This window comes from Athene cunicularia, assembly GCF_003259725.1.
Source record: "Athene cunicularia isolate RWA chromosome 4 unlocalized genomic scaffold, athCun1 chr4_part2, whole genome shotgun sequence".
NCBI lineage: Eukaryota > Metazoa > Chordata > Aves > Strigiformes > Strigidae > Athene > Athene cunicularia.
Genome location: NW_020799099.1, coordinates 28,746,751 through 28,767,446, shown reverse-complemented (window position 1 = coordinate 28,767,446; position 20,696 = coordinate 28,746,751). Strand labels below are relative to the sequence as shown.

Genomic DNA, 20,696 nt, shown 5'->3' with positions numbered 1-20,696 from the left:
TAGAGTCCATTTAATACCTTTGATATCTCCACAGGAATTAATTTTATTCAGTCCCTGCCTTTGAGGGACTGTGAGGACTACTGCTATATGAAGACTGACTGGAGTCAAAACCACAGTTTATTTAACAGCATTGCCAGGAGCATGACCGTAAATGATACAGGATAATAAGTGATCCCCCATTTGTTTACATTTTATGCTCAGCTGATTTCCTATAAAAAAGGGAAATGTCAGGCAAGACTTTAACATTTTGTACCCACTCTGGGCTTTAGGCTGCACTTACAATATTTTGGACTTATTCATGTATACCTTCATTCTTATCAGAGTTTTCTACATTAGCAGAGTAAATGCATGAGAAGCCAGGTAGAATGGGAAAAAAAAGAAAACCAAACCTCATGCATAAATCACCTTGCATAGAAGTTGTTCCTCTCTGTCCCATCAGGACTAAATAAAACTAAATGAAATGACTTGCACATGTCTCAAAGCGATGAGGATCAGTATACTGTGTTGTCTGTTTACCATGAAAATTTCAACAGAGATGCTGAATATCAAATATCAAATGTCTCTAATAGGTACTGAAACCACTTATGAAATGCACATTTGCAGGACCATTAGGAACCATATAAGGAAACTCTCATGCCATATGTATCTATAAAATCTGTGAGAATGATTGTTATAGGCCTTCCATAGTTCAGATCTTATCTTTATGAAGTTATAATGTCGTTGTGCAGTCAAAAGCATCTCTGACACAAATTCTCTATGATTTTTTCAGAATCTCCTGCAACGATTTTCTCATACATTTCAGAACTTGTTTGTCAAGGCCTTTAAGATTAGAAACAGTTCTATGCATTCTTCCAGACTGTTGTGCATCTATCTCCCTTTATAATATTACTATCTAATATCCTAATTTTAGTTCTAATAGGTCATAACTTAATGTATCATGGTAGGTAGATGATGTAGGACTAGCTCATCAAACCAGTCTAGTTTTGTCTGGAAAGATCAAATTTTTTGTCCATTTGAATAGAAAGTAATCTTTTGAAAACCTGGTTTAAAATATATCAGAACATGTCAGCACTAGGTTGTTACAATGACTGCAGGATGACAGATTTATGGAGAGGGTGCAGATGAAGTGAACAAGATCTATAATTGTGCATAATTGTATGCATACCATATTGTAGGCAATCTACCAGAGCGATATTGGGGTTTACTGTTAAAATGTACCTTTAAGATAGAAAGTCAGAAACCGTTCATTTCATTCTAGTTTAATATTAAAATTGCAAATAGGTGAGTATGCTTCTGCTAATTTCTCTTTCCATGAAATAAAAGGCTGCATCAAGTGTTGAGTGACCCTGTCCTTCCCCTTTGTTATTTTTTTAATATAACATTCCAAGTTATGAAGGTGAAACATGTGTAAGCAGTTTGCAATTAGAAGGTTTGCATAATAAGAAAAATTGGATGTAAATAGTATTTCTTTCAGTTTTTAGTGCATCATAATAATAAAGTTTCATAGGTTTGTTTGAAATTGGTGATTTTTAGTGTTGTCCACAGAAATTTCAACAAGGTGACATTGTTTATGCAAATAATAGTTATTGAACCCCTTCTGTACTCACAGTAAAAGACATTATGTTACAATGTTATGAAATATCCGTTAAGGATTATTGCAAAATCTTCTCTGGGTTGACAATATTTTTCTTGCTAATCATAAAATAGCATTAAACAAGTATGAAGCAATAGATATGTACAAAACTGTACCAACAACAGCGTTTGAAACAATTATTTCTGAAGACAAACAACATTCACTAAATGTCACTAGTATTAAGACAATATTATTTATGTAGTTTCCTGAGGTGTCCTGTGACCTAACCTTTCTTAAAGATGTTGTCTGCTATTTTGTTTCTAACAAGAGATAGAACACTGGTGCACTTACAATGGGAGTGCATTGCCAGTTCAGGACATCTGCAATATGACTTGTGGGATTCTGAAAGAGAAACAAAACCCAAACCAATCAAAGACAAGTTTTTCAAATAATCTACCCTAAATTTTGCACTTGATTACAGTGAATTCTGGGGCAGGATGTGGGGAGACTGGAAATATTCCTGTAATGCTGACATATGCAATAATGCTTTTAGATTATACATAATTTCAATAATGCAATTTAAAAGTTCCTCCAGAATGTTGGCAGAAAATACAGTGCTTTGCTTACATTTTAGACCTCAGTGCTGGTAAGATGAAGATAATAATAGATGTGTGCTAGATATTTTACACTTGTGTGTTAGGTTGTGAACAGTGCATCACAGTAGACTATATTTAAAAGAAAATGTTGATGAACCTGTAATTGATGGTCATTTTTTGTCCTTCAATTGAGAAAAGCAGTGTTGAGTTTTTCACCACTGCTTTTCTATTATGTCCTATCTTTTCTGAGGCTTTTCCTGGTTGTTTCCTCAGTGAATCTCATATGAGTATTGAATAGTGATAAGAAAATTTTCAGTTCAGCACAACTGAATTCATATTGTGGTCCCAAATACTGCTACTTTTTTTTTTTTTTTTTTTTTTTTTTTTTTTTTTTAGATGGATTACTCTATTTCTACTATATTTATTCAAGTCCACAAATGGTATCTCAGTATTGTAAACTTTTATGATATGACTTGTGCCAAAGTAATATTGCAGTCTGTCACTGAACTTTTACATTTTATTTTGACAGGAACAGACCTGTAAAGATGTTTATGTGGTGGTCAACTGGTTTTCTTCTTGGATGCATTTTGCTGGGAGCAGATGCGTGGCCAGCCAAGGAAGGATATGACTTTAGGCCCTATCAGCCCGTAGTAAGATTACGCCACAAGGTACAGATTATTCTCTAGCATTCTGGCTTTTCTTTCATGATCAAGGGATAAATCACACACCAGCCTTGTCTTGTTTGTGTTTATTGGAATAATGTTCAGAAATTAACTTTTTCAGTAACAACACCTGCAAAAATAGCTCCTGTTTACTTGTCAAATACAGTCTGGTTTGATTTGAAAGCCCAGAAATCTTTCAAAGATAGTGAGCTAAACTCTGTTCTAGTTTCACAAACTAGAGATTACGTATATCAACAGAAACTGAGAGACAGCCAGGAGAGATTGTCTCTTAAAGCAACTGTCAGGATCTGCTTAAGGCAACAACTTGTCCCAGCACCTTCTGGATTTCAGACCAAGCAGCAACCAGGGGAAATGCCTGTCAAAGAAACATGATGTTGAAGTTAACTAATCAACAAAAACTTGTCTGCATGAGGTAGATGTTCACAGTGCTTGCTGAATTTAGGGATTTTGAACCACGGCATGATGCAGATTTTTCCTGAGATACTGCGTTTCCCAGCTTCAAGCACTATATGCCATTCAAATTTTGCCCACCTGCCACACCTTTGTCAGGAATCCAGGATTCCCAAAACAGTTCTCAGCTAACAAATCTTGCTCTTCTTTTGGTAGCTAGAAAGGAAGCTGCTGTGGTGGTTCTGTAAAACAAGGGAAAGGGCTGTAATATCTCTTTGGGCTGTCTGAAGCTAGCGTAGATCTGATTGACTTATTAGTTTCTTCTTCGCAAGGTAGTCATGGGAGCAACATCTGTTGGTCTATAATCAGGCCAAGAATGATAATAAAAAGACTTCTTTTCCCCTTTCTTCTGAATCTGTGTACTTCAACTAGGAAGTCTGAATTATAGCCAGAACCTCTTAATGTTAGTTTCCATTCATGTTTCAAGATCTGGCTAATTTAATTTCTCAATACATTTTACAAAATATGAACGCTATTTCTTCTTGGTCCTCAGTTTGAAAAAAATAATACAGTATCATGTGATTCTATCTCAGCATATAAGAAGTTGTTACTGAGCTTTCAAATAAGTGAAATATTTACCTATTAGCCCATTATTGTATACTGTGTAGGTTAAATATTGAAAGTTTCTAACAGATGGAAAATAAAATACTAAAATTTAAATTTCATTATAAAATTGTGCATCCTATAGAAAATGTTGTTCAATCAGAGTAAAAAATACATCAAGTCCCAGTCAAGTAAATATGTAACTGCATATGCATGCAGGCATTTACACCAAGTATTTTGCAAAATCAGAAAATTTGTCTCATCAGTTTACTTCCATTTGACAGCTTTAAACAAAATACAACAAAATAGCACAAGAAAAATGCTTTGTAATCTAGAAGGAATGGGACTAGTGATGAAACCAGGAAATTAACCATGTGAGAGAGAAATCACATGTACAGGAAAACCTCAAAGCAAAACCATGAAGAATGTGAGAACATGAGGTATAGTGAACACAATTCCTGAGATTTAGATAGTCTCTGATGTTTAATAATTATGAAGTACTAGCATGTTGCTGTTCCTTAATAACACTTCTAATCCTCTAATAACTCTTGTATGATACTTGAAATAGGCTATCATAAACATTTCAAATTTAATAATGGGGGGATCACACACATACATATGCCTGTGTCCACATACACATATATTTACACATGAAAGGTATAGAGACTTTTCCACTTTTTTTCATTCCTTATATATTTTTGAAGAACGTGTATAAATGTATGCATACCTCAGAACAGAAGCAAATGGCATATCCTGTAAATAGATTTTAAAAAGAAGATAAATCTTAAAGGTAAACAAAATGAATGTTAGAAAAAAATATTAAGAAGAAGGAAAAAGAATAATGGAAATATTATATAAAAGTTTGCTCTGAAAAACAAAGTAAATATGGTGGGTTTTTTTCTAGGTAATCTCTAGATGAAAAAAAATGGTTTAGGGTATAGTTCAGCTTTTAGTGTTATGGAATTAAAAAAAGTCAGTTTTTAAAACCAATTCTGGAACAGATACACATATTCAAAACATAAATAATATGGTAAAGGAGACTTTCTGCTTCAATCAAACACTTAATACATCAAGTACTAAGATTAAGCTACAAGATTAGAATACTTATTACAAACAGAAGATGATAATGAATATCAGCAGAATCATATTTGCTTTGATGAAGCAATATGCATGCAATTTTATGAGTGCAAAGATAAAAAAAAAAAAAAAAAAAAAAAAAAAAAGAATTTATCTGACTTGGACAGTAGTCCAACCAGAGCAACTCCAAATGTCAGACTGCAGGGAAAAACAATCCTGTAGGTTCTTAGGTAATATCTTGAAAAAATAATTGTGTTCATAGTAAGAACAGGCATTGATATCATAAAGGTTTTTTTTGTTTTAAAAGGGATTATGAACAAATTCAGCTACCTTATGTACAGAAATTACAAGTCAGCACTTAGTCTGAATGTATGATAATGTGAACACATAAGAAGAGCGTGCACACTTTTTTTGCTGTGAGGGTGACCAGCGGCTGGAACAAATCACCCAGATTGCTTGTGGAGTCTCCATTCTTGCATATATTCAAAAGCCATCTGGACATGGTCCTGGGTAACCTGCTGTAGGTGACTGTGCTTGAGCAGGGAGGTGGGACAAGGTGACCTCCAGAGGCCCTTTCCAGCCTCAACCATTCTATGATTGTGTGATTCATTATAATATATAATTAATAATAACATAAAAATATTTTTTTTAAAAAATACAATGTATATATTTAACTTAAAGGTTGTGGGATTTTACTGATGAAACTTAAAAAGGTATAAAGAGATATTTAGAAAAATCTTTTTTTAAAAGCATTTTAGAAAATATTTTATAAAAGATTTTTTTAAAGTTTTTAGAAGATCTAAATGTCATTAATAGCAAAAAAAGAGACAATATTCCTCAATCCACTGCTTTAACTGGTTAATACTAAAATGTGTGACAAATTAAAGTGAGATCTTCATGTTTTAATAACAAATATTTGTAGCATAAATTTGGTTGATAGGTTGTTCAAAACCTTTTGAAATCATTTTACTTAGGAAAACATTGATATTATCTATGTTTGTACAGTTCCTTAGCTTCCCTCACAATGTCCAAAACCCCTCTACAGCTTCAATAGTTAATGAAACCTCCTTTCCTGAGTTATATTTATCATTTACCTGCAGCAAATGATCCAACTTGCATATTGACACTTAAAATGTTCAATCTGTTTCAGAGGACTAAGAGATTTATTAACTGTTTTAGACATCGTTTATCCACATGTCCACATGTTTATCCTGTAGCTTTTTACTAATTTTCAGACCCAGAAGGTAGTAGTTTGGTTGTTTGGTAAGTTTTTATTGGGATGGGATTCAGAGCTGTGTGGTTCCTTACAATCTGGTTTGCAAAGGAAAGCAAGCCGTGAAGGTAGATCACTAGGAAGTCCCAGCACATTTTGCCAAGTGAGTCACCTGGCTCTGTAAGGAGCTCTAAAAAATTACCTAAAGCTCCAGTTTACAGATTAGAGAACCTTCCAATTAAGAGACTGCCTGCAAGAGTTTTGGGGTTTCTGTAAGTATTTATGTTGCATTCAATAAAGGACAATGAACATATATTTTTCCAGTAATGGAGTATTCAAATACATCATTATACTTCTCCACAGATGGCATTGTCCGTGTTCTTGCTTTCCACAGATTTTTTTTGGGGGGTGTAGCGGTGAGGTTAGATTGTTTATAATAGAATAAATATGAGGACAGATACTTTAACAATTATACGGCAATATCTCATGCTACTTTAGATGGAATAGAATGTATAGCTGATTTAATTCTTATGTCACAGTTGTGTGGAACTCATATCCTCCTTCTTTGGCGGAAATAAGTAGGTGAATCAGTATTATTGATAGAAATCTTCAGTGCTGAAATGGGTAAGAGCCTGCATCCACTTTTTCCTTAGAAGATAATTGTGCTGCCTTTAAGAAACTAGCATTTTCACTGGCAACTGAAACTGCTGTTTTTCAGTCTCCAATATTACTGTTTTGGGTTAAAATTGTGCAGGGAATGATAGTAAAATATGCTTTAAGTATACAAATAACTAACTTCTGAATCCAGACTGCAGTGTTTTCTTGGCCAATGTCAGAGCAGTCTGACTGTATGTGATGTTGCCATGTTTTGACACTAACCAAAAATTAGATACTGCTGTGGATACTGCCAATCTCCCAACTTTGATCTTTATATCCTTTGAATATGCAGCAATTTCTTACTGTGTAGAATATATTTTTTATGTTTAACTTGATCTGTAGGAATTAACAGACTATTTTTCAGCAGACTTTCTAATTTATCATATGCTCTATTAATTTCCACTTTGAACTTTTCTAACTTTATTATACATTAGTTGGAACTATTCTGATATTACAGTGGAATTTTTAATATCAAGTACATAAGATGAGCTGCTGACTTTCAAATATCAGGTTTATTTTTTCTGGAAATTTTCTAGCAGAAAATCTGCAATAATTTATAAAATAAAGGTCTAATAACTTGCAGCAGTTCACACCTAAATTATAATTATGGCTCTAGCTATAATTATAATGTTCATCATAAGATCAAACGTTTGACTACATCATTTATATCAAGATAGTCAAAAGCAGGAAGAGATGAGAACAGAGAAAGAATATTACAAATGACTCCTGAATATTTATTTTCAGACCAATTCACTTGTTAAACTGCCACGTCTTACACTTACATGGATATACTGAAAAATATTAGGCTCCATCTGAATTATATGTGAATTTCTTGTTATGGCAGTTAATCCTTGCTTCTTCATTTGTCAAAACAATGAAAAAGTTTGTAAGGGACTTTCCATTTGGGAGTCTTCTTGCATTCCTGCTGAAGTATTGTAAGCAATTTGTTAATACCTAGGTTGCCACCTTGAAATCATTAGGAAGTATTTCTAGCATCCTAATGAATATTCTTCTTGTAATTTGCATGGCTATGACAGAGAGCAATGTTTATGCAATATCTTCAGTGAAAAAGCATGTTCTGAAATTTCCAGGTATAAACAGGCAGACGGCAGCCAAGACTGCTGTTTTCTGATTTTCTGTGAGAGGCTAAAAAATATGGAATATAGCCGGTACATTCATATGTATATTCCAGAGCATGCCAGCTCTGCATCTCTAACACGTGCATGCACAACCCACCTCTGCAAGCTGGGTGATTCACATGGTTTAGCAGGGAATAGGGTTAACAACAATGCCTCACTGTGAATGATACCATTACGGGTAGAGAGTTGTTTGGTTTCAGTCTCAAGACAGATTTCTAAGGTATAGTCACCTGGATACCTTTTACTGAGGTCCAGTTCTGATCTTAAGGAGTTAAGACCATTACATTCATTATAGTCAGGGCCTGTAATGCCTAACTGGCTCTGTGGAGTGGGTGGGGGTAGGAAGAGCAGTGGTCAGGGGAACTGGGTAAATGAGAGCAGGCAGAGCTGAGGAAATTTAGAATTTGGCCTGGGAATCAGCCTCATCTTGAGCCTCAGTCTGGGCCTGGGCAGGAGCTTCAATCAGGAAAGATCTTTTTGTCCACCTGAGTAGGTGGGTACAGAGGGTACAGCAAAGAGGACCTGCTTTGTTTTTAACAGCTTTTGTGGATATCTTCTAACAACTGTTTTTGCCATATTGATTGAAACTGTTCCCAGCCTTATCCTTATTTTGCCTTGTTTTACCAAAGGGCTAATGGGATCTGAGTCAGATGTGCAGCAGTCACTCCTGTTCGTGCTATTTCTGCAGACTAAAATATTTCTTTTAACTCCTTGTGAAAAACCTTCCTCTTTCCCTTTTCTCTCTCTCCCTCCTTTCTTACTGTTGCTGTTTGCTGTTAAATTAGGCAGTTCAGCTCTGATTCTCATTAATTTAGGCCTCAAGATTAGGTCATTTTAGAGGTGTTTAGATTAGATTGGAATTAGGCCCAGTTTAGAAGGGTTTAGGCAATAATGACTGAATGAAACAAAGCAAGAGAAAAACATATAGTGGCATAAGAATGCCCTCTCAGTTTGTTAAAGACAAATTTGAATGTATAAGAACAAAGCATAGAATACATGTTCTGCAATCGGGTTTTTGCCCAAAGGTTATAAAATGTTCTCCCTCAAGTAATAGCACATTCTGTATTGTAATGAAACACCTATAAGATACAGACTGGCTGAGTGTTCAGTGATTTTATTTTCATTTAAGGTATCATAGCCAAGAAAGAAATGCACAGAGAGTAGTACTTCAGGATTCAAAAATAACCTGAGCTTTCCTTGTGTGGTCTAGTCTCCAAGAAACCTGAGGTTTATAGTTCATAGGGTTTATCTATCTCTATGTTTGCCTGCAGGATCTGAGAAGTCATAAAATTTGATCCTCTAAAATCCTCTGTCCTAGAGAGAGAGGGTAAAAGAATTCATTGCAGTAAGATAGAGCAGTGAATTCTGAGAACTAAAACCAGAGCTTTTCCTGAGCATGTCAGTTCTGCTCTCAGCTGTAAAGGAACAAGAGAATTTTCTTCCTTCTGAGGCTCCCTGAACACAGTAACTATGTCTTATGTAAATTCCAGGATTTCATTTAAGTAAAAAGGCTCACTTTTTCTTTTTTTTCACCCTTAATCATTTGTCTAGTCAGGAAGTCTTATGAAAATTTTTATTTTATTTTGTTTTTCTCAGGGAGAGGACTACATTCTGCATTCTGATCTGCTTTTTTCCTGTAGGCAATAGCATTCAAAAGGCATGGCTAATATTTTTAAGTCCCATTACAATCATTGTATATTAATATAGTGATATCAATTAAATATGCTATTTTTGCTATCTCTCACTACATGCTTAAAGCATTTTTTGAAAAAGTGTTAGGAAAGTTGCCTGTAAAATCTCCCTGTAAAATTTCTTCTATAGTCCTTCCAACTAGTTCATTGTGGGGTGAAAAGAAGGATGTCAAAGTCTGGAATTAAGGCAAGTGTGAAGTTCTTCTTTCAGGCTGACTGATGATGCTTCTGTTGCTAACTCAATAGCAACACCTAGCTATAAACTTTTACTCAAATCTATGGGGCTAGTGAGAGAAAAAAGGTGCATCTTTACTATTGCACTGAACCTTTTGCTGTACCTGTCTTTTGTGTTCCTGTTACTGAAAATCATCACTGTGGAAAAGATTAATCTCACCAAATTATTTTAAGGAATGATGAGATCCACATGTGTTATCTACATTTTGATTAACATTGCCTTTTTATTTTCACATGTCAGCTTCTCAGTAAAGAATAAAAGTAGTGGTATATGGAGGGAGTGTAGTTATCTTCTACTTTACTCTGCTTGGCCTTCTCACATTGCTTTCTAGGAAGATTTCCAGTTAGCCCCTGAATAGATAAGGCAATGAGTTTTGGGCCTTTCTGCTGTTTGGGAGTTGATGCAAACATAGTCTATATTGATTCAGATTCCTGATGTTTTTTCATATTCTATTACAATGGCAAATCATCATCACAAATTGCAATCACAGCAGTAGTGAAACAAAGCCAGAGGAGATTTATTTTAGTTAGTACTTGGGATGCTTTGCTCCTGCTCAGATTTGTGCAGTTTGAACTTCTAAGATCATGAAAGAGACCAGATAATTGAAGTGCTTGAGAGTTATGAGATCCGTCTCTTTTCCCATTACTTCCTTGCTGTCTCTTATTCTTCAGATCCTCAAGACTACTCTGTATATAATTCAATATCTTTTTTTTTTTTTTCTATCGGCCAGACTTTTTATTTTATTATTTTCCGCTGCTTCTTTTTCTCATTTTTCCCAAGGATTCAATACTTGTTTTCATTACCTAGTAGATGTAGACTTTATTATCTTTATTAACCTTTATTATCTTGGTTTGTTAAAATGGAAGTCATATCCTGTAGAATAAACAGTCCCTATAATGTGAAAAATAATATGCGAAAATCAATATGCAATTATTATTAAATAATGAACATGGTGTATAATAGATTTATTGGTGTGCAGACAAACTGGGATGTACCCCAGCCTCATTGTTTTAATTAAATAACTATCCCCTTAGTTTATGGTTCATTTTTCACCATTGTGATTCTAATTATCTATTTAAATTCTGTTTTTAAATTAAAATAATTATGTACTTTAAACGTTTGTTTTAAATATCAATATGCTGTGTATCTATACAGTCATATGTTCCCAAGTAAATGCAGCATTGACATATAGCTCTAATGTTTTATAAGAAAACTGTTGAGTTCAAATATAAAACTAAAGTACAATATTTGTGTACAATTGGACTCCATTTAAATTGGCTCTAATTAGATTGACTAAATATTTGGTCTTACCTTCATATCTTTTTTCTACATTTTAAAATATTCTGAAAATTTCAGTCCTATACATTGCATGGTAGAAAATCAAGTTCAGAAAAAATTATCTCTTTTTAACACTAGGAAGATATCTCACTAGTTTAACTCTTTCTTCTTTATTGGTTAATTTCTCCTAGTTATTTTTTTCAGTAGGAATTTTGAACTGTGATAACTTTACTGAGAATGTGATGTGTAGTGGGAGCACAAATCTGGTATTTTTTGGATAAAACAATATTGGATTAAATACTAATATAACTTTTTTTTTTTTTTTTTTTTTTTTTTTTTTTTTTTTGTCCTGATCTCATGTTACCAAGATGTTGGGTTAAACAACCCACGTGGATTTTGTTATCTTTCAGTAAAAATATTTGCTATCACAATATGTAAACTATTCCTCTAGTGTTTGTTTTCCTGATCGGCTTAATTTTTTTTCATTTGACAGCTTTGCAAAGAAGCCACGTTAAGAAACATAATCCATGTTTATGTATATTAGGTTTAGGAATATCTGATTTAGCTTTATTCAGCAGCCTGTCAAAACTTTTGAGAGTTTTGTAACTGGAAAATTCTGTGACTTTATCTCCATTTTTTATAAAGCAAAATATCGGTAAGAAAGTGACATCTTATTTTTGGTCTTCCTCTTGTATATTTGCTGGTAGGATCATGTAAGTAGTCCAGCTCAGAGCATTCTATGTGTTTCTGATAACCGATGCCATAGTAAATCTTACTAGACAAGAACACTACATCCATCAATATGCTGAAATCCCTTCAACCAAGAGCTAAAGGAATGTGACGTTTTTCAGTTTCATATTTATTTTGCATAAATAAATCAAACAGCAGCAGCAGCAACAACAAAAATTCCCAACCAACCAAAACAAAACAAACTGCAAAAAACCCCAAACCCAAACCACTGGTTTTATTTGCCTTTCAAATAATGGGGCTAAACGTTAAGATGTCCATTGAAAACATTAAAGGTTTTGGTAGCTCTGCTCAGGCCTGACACACAGAAAAAAAAGGAGTCTAAGGACAGCTTAATTAAAAGATGCCTTAATTATGTCTATTTTGATTGTTATACATTGATAGGACTATGCTTGAATGCTTAAATGAACATGGAAGGTTAAAACCTAGAACATAAAAGTCAAAACAAAGATCTCCCAAACTTTAATAATACACCAATGGTACTATTTTAACTAGTTGAAAGTGACCCAAGAGATGAGCAAGAGATTATTGTTTCACTTGATATTTCTTTTTAGTTCTTTGCCTTCTTTATTTTTTCAATTAATGTAGTTTGTTAATTATGCTACATTTATACTGTCCATATAAATAAACATATAATGAATGAATAGTACATTTGTATGAACTAAGTATAATAGCAATAGATATTTCTTTAATGTGGCATGGCATCAATAACATCTGCTTATTATCTGTTCATTGTTAATTCTACCAAATAATGTTTTTCAATTTAGTTCCCCTACTGAAAGCATTGCAACAAGACGTTTAATTTGAAATAAGAAATATTTAACAATCTTATTTGTTCTATGTCCCCTCTTCCCATGAAAACAAACCAAGTAAAAATTATCAGTCATTTGTTTAATATATAGCCTATAACTCTGAGTATGTAATCTGGAATAAACAACCTACAATTCAAACATAATATCTAAGGAGGACTAAGGTCTATCACTGGCCTGAGGCATCAGCACAATCTTCCATTCTCTAGAATTCTTCATGGCAATGCTATTAATTACTATTACTCTTACCTGAGGATTATACTCATACATCAGTGCAAGAAATGAAGAATTAATAGAATTTAATCCAGTTTTGTTGGTATATCTAACATTATTTGGTGTTACATCATTGATGTAATTCTACTGGATAAAAATGTTAAAATTAATAGTAACTACTGTATTATAATAAGCTGATCCTAAAACCTGTGAAGACTAATTCAATTGAAACTGCCAGTTTGCGGGTTTTTTTTTAAAGGTCTGAGAAACCATTGCATTAGCTAGTCTGACCTTCCATATAAAGGTATCCCATTTATTTCTGTATTCCTTTATTCCTCCTGTAACTGGGGCATAAGTAAAGCATGGCTTTCAAAAAAATTACTGAGTTTTCAAATACTTACTGTACTTTAATAATTTTAAATAATTTCCATTGATGGTTTATTATTAACAATTAGTAAAGAACAGAATTTATCATTTGGCTACATCTGTGTTCTTCCAATAATTGCTTCCAGATATGTATTTCATAATTAAAATGCAATGAAAGTCTTTGGTTTGGTACAAGGAAAAGTTTGCAAGACATTATTCAGTTTATTATTAAAAATGAACCCTATTTTAGCTGTGTCTACTAGTATTCTAGAGCAGGGAAGGCTGTCTTAATCAAAGTTCTTTCTTTATATTTTTTTAAAATACGCTATTATCAATTAGATTTGAACTTCAGATGTGTACTGAATTTTTATTTCAGCTCTCTGCTCACTTTTTTTCTTTTTTTAAAGCTACTTGCTTCCATTCCTCAAATATATAGTTGAACACTTTGCAAAAGGACAGTTATAACTGATTAATATTAATTTCATGAACTTCTCTTTTCCTTTGCAACAATACCTTATCTGTCTTTGTAAGATGAATGGTAGAAACAAAATATTATTCCTAGAAATTTCTCAGCATATTGGTTTTAATCAATATTGGTAGTTATACTACAGTTTTACTGATAATTATGTCCTAACACTGACTAAATATTACTTCCATTCCTGGATTGTAAGAAAATAATTGATGTTGATGCTCTCATGTCTATCTGTCATTCTTCCTGCAGATTTTTCTTTTATCTAGACAAAAATTTGCAAAGAGGAGAGATAAGATATGAATGAGTCTCAGACAGGCTGAATAATAAAAAGAAATGCACATTATATAGTTTTTAGAAAATTACACTTTAGAAAATTATACTTAAAAACCATCTCTGAAATTTAAAAAGAGAAACAAACCCGAAAAGGGTTTTAGGCAAATTACTCCCATTAATGTCAGTGGAAATTGTGCAGCTAAGATCAATCTGTACAGGTTTTTTTTTTTGTTTTTTTTTTTTTTTTAAATAACACTGTATTGTCAAGAAATATGATACTTTTCAGTAATTGTGAGGGTACCTGGAGTTTTAGGAGTTCCCATGAGGTGGAAGATAATAGAATACACATTAAATACTGTCCCTTAGAATTTCCAGTGATAATTCATCATGCTAAAAAATTGCCTCTTGAAGATGTCTTTACCCCTTCTTTGTCTACTCAAATCTGGAGTGTCCTCAGATAATTTCAAAATTCAACATGTGCTGAATATGATTAGCTTATGAGCTATATGAGAGAAGTATATTAATCTGCAGCACCTTAATCAATTGTCCTGTGTTATCTCATTTCTTTCTTGGTAGTCTGGAAGAAAGTACATCTCATGCTGTCTATATGTGGAAAAATAATTCTATACGTAATGTCTGAGCATTTAAAGTTTAATGCAAAATATGCACAAATAGCAGTAATCTACTTCTATATAGCCATCATTTACATAGCATTCATAGCTCCTCCAATTTAGTGAAGGAGAGTTGTAGCCTGAATTTGACTACATAATTTGGATTATACAGTCTTCAGTATATAATCTGTTCTGGTTGTAGTTATACATGTTTCAATGCAGAAGGTTCGAGAAACCAGGTATTTTGGGGGCTGATGGGGTACATCTTTCAGTTAAAGGGGAGAACATACTTGGACAGAGACTAGCCAGCCTAGTAAGGAGGGCTTTAAACAAGATTTGTCAGGGGAGGGGATCCTCATTCCATTCCACTTTGAGGCCAGTGCTGGAGATAACCTGCTTCTGGGGTTGTTCACAGGTCAGTGAGAAGAGAGCACATGAAGTGCGAGATAATGGATTCCAGGTAGAATGTATTTCAGCCAGCAAGTTGGCTTCAATGGGGGCTCCACTTAAATGCCTCTATCCAAATGCAGGGTGCATGGGGAGTAAGCAAGAGGAGGTAGAGATGTGTGCACATCTACAAGGTGATAATGGTATAGGTATCACTGAGACATGGTGGGATGCCTCCTATGACTGGACCATACGTATAGATGGGTATAGGCTCTTAAGGAAAGATAGACAGGGAAGAAGAGGAGGGGGTGTTGAATGTTATGTTAATGACCATCTGGAATCCATGGATCTTGGCCTGGGGATGAATGAGGAACAAACTGAGACCTTATGATAGGTCAAGGTTAAAGGAAAGGCAGGGGAAGGTGATATCATAGTGGGGGTCTGCTACAGGCCACCCAACCAGGATGACTGAGTAGATGAGGCCCTCTACAGATAGATAGGAGAGGCTTCACATTCACAAGCCCTGGTCCTTATGGGAGACTTCATTTACCCCGGTATCTGTTGGAAGGATGGCACAGCAGGGCACCAGCAGTCCAGGAGGTTCCTGGAATGCATTGACAACTTCCTTCTCCAGGTGGTAGAGGAGCTGACAAGAAGGGGTGCCATGCTGGACCTTGTTCTCACCAACAAGGAGAGGCTGGTGATAATGTGAAGCTGAAAGGAAGCCTTGGCTGCAGTGACCATGAAATGTTAGAATTCATGACCCTCAGGACATCAAAAAGAGTCTGCAGTAAGCTCACTACCCTGGACTTCAAGAGAGCGGACTTTGACCTTTTCAGGGATCTTAGTGAAGTACCATGGGATAATGCCCTGAAGGGGAGAGGGGCCCGAGAATGCTGGTCCATATTCAAGGATCACCTCCTCCAATCCCAGGAATAATGCATTCCAAAAAAGAGGAAGGCAGTTAAGAATGCTAGAAGACCTGCATGGATGGACAAGAAGCTCCTGGACAAGCTTAGAGATAAAAAAAATTTTCAGAAAATGGAAGGATGGACACGTACATTGGGAAGAATATGAAGAAATTGTCCAAGTAGCTAGGGATCATTTTAGGAAAGCAAAAGCCCAGATAGAATTAAATCTAGCCTGGGACATCAAGGGGAATAAGAAGAACGTTTTTAGGCATGTAAATGATAAAACAAAGGCTAGGGAAGATGCGGATCCTCTCTGGAAGGGAACAGGAGAACTGGGCATGGAGAATATGGAGAAGGCTGAAGTTCTCAATGATTTCTTTGCCTCAGTCTTTACCAGTAAGGGCTTCAGCCACACTGCTCAAGATGTAGAAGTTGAAGGTAGGGAGGACTGGGAGAAGGATAATCTGCCCACTGTCACTGAAGACCAGGTTGGAGAATATCTGAAGAACCTGAAGGTGTACAGGTCTATGGGGCCTGATGAGATCTATTCACAAATCCTGAAGAAACTGGCAGATGAAGTTGCTAGGCCACTCTCCATCATATTTGAGAGGTAATGGCAGACTGGTGAAGTGCCTACTGACTGGAAAAGGGGAAATATCACACCCATTTTTAAAAAGGGAAAAAAGGAAGATTTGGGCAACTGCAGGCCAGTCAGTCTTACCTCCATGCCTGGCAAGATCATGGAGCAGAACCTCCTGAAGGCTCTGCTAGGGCACATGGATAATGTGGAGGTAATTAGTGGCAACCAACATGGCTTCATCAAGGGAAAATCTTGCTAGACAAATTTGGTGGCCTTTTATGATGGAGTGACAGCATCGATAGATAAGGGAAGAACAACTGATGTCAGTTACCTAGACTTCTGCAAGGCCTTTGACACTGACCTGCATGACATCCTGGTCTCCAAATTTGAAAGACAGTGATTTGATGGATGGACCACTCAGTGGATAAAAAATGGGTTGGAAGGCTGCACTTAAAGGGTTGCAATCAATGGTTCAATGTCCAAGTGGAGACCGGTAACAAGTGATGTTCCTTGAGGATTGGTACTGGGACCGGTACTGTTTAATATCTTTGTTAGCGATATGGATAGTGGGATGGAGTGCACCCTCAGCAAGTTTGCCAATGACACCAAGCTGTGTGGTGTGGTTGATATGCTGGAGGGAAGGCATGTGCCATCCAGAGGGACCTGGACAGGCTCGAGAGGTGAGCTCAGGCCAACCTCATGAAGTTTAACAAGGCCGAGTGCAAGATCCTGCACCTGGGCTGGTGGTAATCCCAAGCACAGATACAGGCTGGGTGATTGATAACAGTCCTGGGGAGAAGGACTTCGGTGTGTTGGTGGATAAGATCAACATGAGTCAGCAGTGTGCATTTGCAGCCCAAAAAGCCAACCAGATTCTGGGCTACATCAAAAGAAGAGTGGTCAGTAGGTCACGGGAGGTGATTCTGCCCCTCTACTCTGCCCTTGTGAGACTCCACCTGGAATAATGTGTCCAGCTCTAGAGCCCCCAATAAAAGAAGGATATAGAACTGTTAGAACGAGTCCAGAGGAGGGCTACCAAGATGATCAGAGGTCTGAAACACCTCTCCTATGAGAACAGGCTGAGAGATTTGGACTTATTCAGCCTTGAAAAGAGAAGGCTCTGGGAAGGGAGAGTGGTGGAGTAGTGGCCTTCCAGTAGTAGTGGTAGTAGTAATGTAGTGGCCTTCCAGCTCCTGAAGGACGCCTACAAGAAGGCTGGGGAGGGACTTTTTACAAGGGACTGTAATGATAGGACGAGGAGTGGTGGAAGCTGAAAGAGGGTAGATTTAGATTAGATATAACAAATAAGTTTTTTACTGTGAGGGTGGTGAGGCACTGGAACAGGTTGCCCAAGGAGACTGTGGATGCTCCATCTCCGGAATTGTTCAGAGCCAGGTTGGATGGAACCTTGAAGAATCTGATCTAGTGGGAGGTGTCCCTGCCCATGGCAGAGGGGTTGGAACTAGATGATCTTTCCTTTCCAATGGAAATGGTCCTTTTCAACCCAAACCATTCTATGATTCTTTGATAATATACTTCCACTGCTTAAACCACTGCTTAAATGTTTTAATGATTAAAGCATTATTAAAACCAGCAACACTGCACAGCCATAAAAAATTTGTAGAATTTTGGTCTGTCATCAAAGAACAAAGTATGAAGTCATCATATTAAAGAAAATATAGTTATGTTGTATTTCTGTAATAGTGAGCTGCCTAAGAAATTTACCCAGAGTAATCTATGCATGTTCCGTAGATTTGGTTGGTTTGTTTTTTTTGGTTGTTTTTTTTTTTTTTTTTTTTTTTTTTTTTCAGCTCAGAAATGTGGCCAGTGTATGTATAGGAGGGTAACAGCCTGTGGAAGAATTCCTTAAAGCCAGCATGGAGATATTAATTGATTTTTCCATTTACAAAGAACAAATTTGGAAAAGAGGCCCTTCTGTAAAAGCAAAGACTATATTTGACCTTTGTGTACTCTTTTAGTGGGCCTGAAGAATCCTTAAGATTCCTCTTAAACAAAATGTTACATCAGAAAGAAAAAGACAGTAGAAAACTTTACAATCCTACTAAAAAGCAATGATTTAGTGAAATAAGAATCCTTGAATTTAAAGATAAGATAAATATCAAAATACTTTTCAGCATCTTTTTCAACTGCTCTGGTAATCAGGGCATATAGGCCTAACTCTAGGCTGCTTACTTCCCCTGGGAGCTACCTGTACGCAGGTCTTCTTACACTAGGCAGCAGTTTTAGGAAATGTGTCCACATGAATCATGAACAATTCTACCAGAAGAATTGTTTCTTTTAAAATGCATTAATCTTTCTTTCTCTGCATGTTTTGGAAAAGAAGTATTATTTTTTAGAATGTAATAGAATGTTACTGTAACATCAGCACGAAGCTACTTCAATTCAGTTGGTACTGAAGAACATTAGGAGTACAGAGCAATTTTTAAATTTTGAGGATGAAGGTTTTGTCAGCTTTAGGTGATCCAAGACTGCCTTTAAGAAGACTAGTATGTGTCCTACCAACACATCTAAGTGATTCGCTGTAATGCACCGTCAGACATGCCTAAATAAAAAACCTGTGGATTAGCCTCTGTGTAGAACTTCTATGGATGGAAAGAAGAAAGCACATGCTTTGTTGAAGCCTGGTCTGGAGATAGTTTTGATAAAAAGTATATAGGCTTTATATATCTTCATTTCTTCTCTGCTTCTTAGCTTTGAGGGGTTGTGATTTGTTACACTCAGAGAGGAACAACTGATTCATACTCCCCTTCCTGGGTCTGGAATGATTGTTCTTTATGTTCCTAAGGGATCTAAATCAGCAAATCAAGAACCAAATTAGCAGATTTCACAGTTTCCCCCACTCTCATCTCTGTGTTTGTTTTTTTGTTGTTGTTTTGTTTTTAATGAAACAAATCTTTCAGTCTTGCGTCTGGGATTCCCAAATACTGTCGGATCCCTCCCATAAGGATTCATAAGTTTTCTCCAGAGGCCTGTAAGACTTACTCAAATACCGTAATACCTAATCCTGGGAATGTCATTAATTCTGAAAACTTCAACAGCTTTTATTTTTCTTTATTTCTTCCTAACCGCCTTGTTCTGCATCTTGTTTCCTTCACACAATCTTACGTTCATGTGAGGTGTTAATTGGCACAAGAACAACCTGTGGGATGTTGTTTTCCCAGAATTTGCTTCCATAAATTATGGCAATCTCTAAGAAGACTGGGTTCTGTATGTAGAATATAACTGCAAGAATCCTGTTGCAAACATTAAATTACGAAGCTCTCTATAATAAATAGACTTCTGACAATAACAACAGGAAAATAGATCACTTTTTGCTCATTCTTTCTTCCTTACTGTAGTAAGCACGGCCTTGCTTACTGCTACTTAACAAAATAGCTTTACAAATGTAAATGTTGCTTCTGCTTTGTAAGCATTTTTAGTTTGAATTGCAATTGTATTGCAGTTGCTGAGAGTCTGAGGAAGTCTGATTCTGTGAAACTTTTTTGAAACACAAATGTTCAGCATAATGTCATTGATCAAATTCCAAGAATAGTTTACCAAGTTGTCATGTCGTATGTGCAGTTGCTCTCTATGGCTGTGACTATGCTACTGTTTAATCCGTGAATATAAAGTCTCTGTACATGTATAATTCAGATTTCTTGTAATTAAAACTGTTGTGTTAATATAAGCTAATACACTGTTCAACTACCATAGCTTGTATGTTTTAACAACATCATAGAAATAATTATCTTGGTACCTCTCTCAATGAAATGTTATCTTAAAAGAACAATTAAAGGAATAATTGTTATTAAAAGTTAGTTATATAGTAACAAAGTACTCCCACTGTGGAATGAACATTAAAGGTAATGAACACAAAACTAATTTTCTGCATTTTAACTACATTTTTAAATATAGCTAATGATAAATTTTCATTATAAAATGTCAATCAAGCAAATAAGTATGTACTCCTATTTTCATCACAATTTCTGTGATTAGTGGTGTATGTTTATTAAATTATTTTAATTTTTGTCACATATCAAGGACAATCTACCATATGTTTTAAACTAATTAGCACTTTGTTTATTTTAAGATCTCCATTAATTCAGCAGCTACTTTTTAAGTACAGACAGCATGGAAAAGGAGACTGAATTTTGCAAAAAAGAAACAAGGCTCTTCTTTATCACTAGCCCAC

General features: G+C 35.5%; 1 protein-coding gene across 2 annotated transcripts in view; it reads left to right on the top strand.

The window, feature by feature from the left end:
* The first annotated feature begins 2,701 nt into the window (after positions 1-2,701).
* Positions 2,702-20,696, top strand: part of FSTL5 (follistatin like 5) — a 300,031-nt gene continuing 282,036 nt past the window's right edge. For both annotated transcript variants that reach the window (XM_026847761.1, XM_026847760.1), the window contains exon 1: positions 2,702-2,837. In XM_026847761.1, coding sequence (XP_026703562.1) covers positions 2,715-2,837 — 123 coding nt within the window. In that variant the 5' untranslated portion in view covers positions 2,702-2,714. The remainder of the gene's footprint in view (positions 2,838-20,696) is intronic.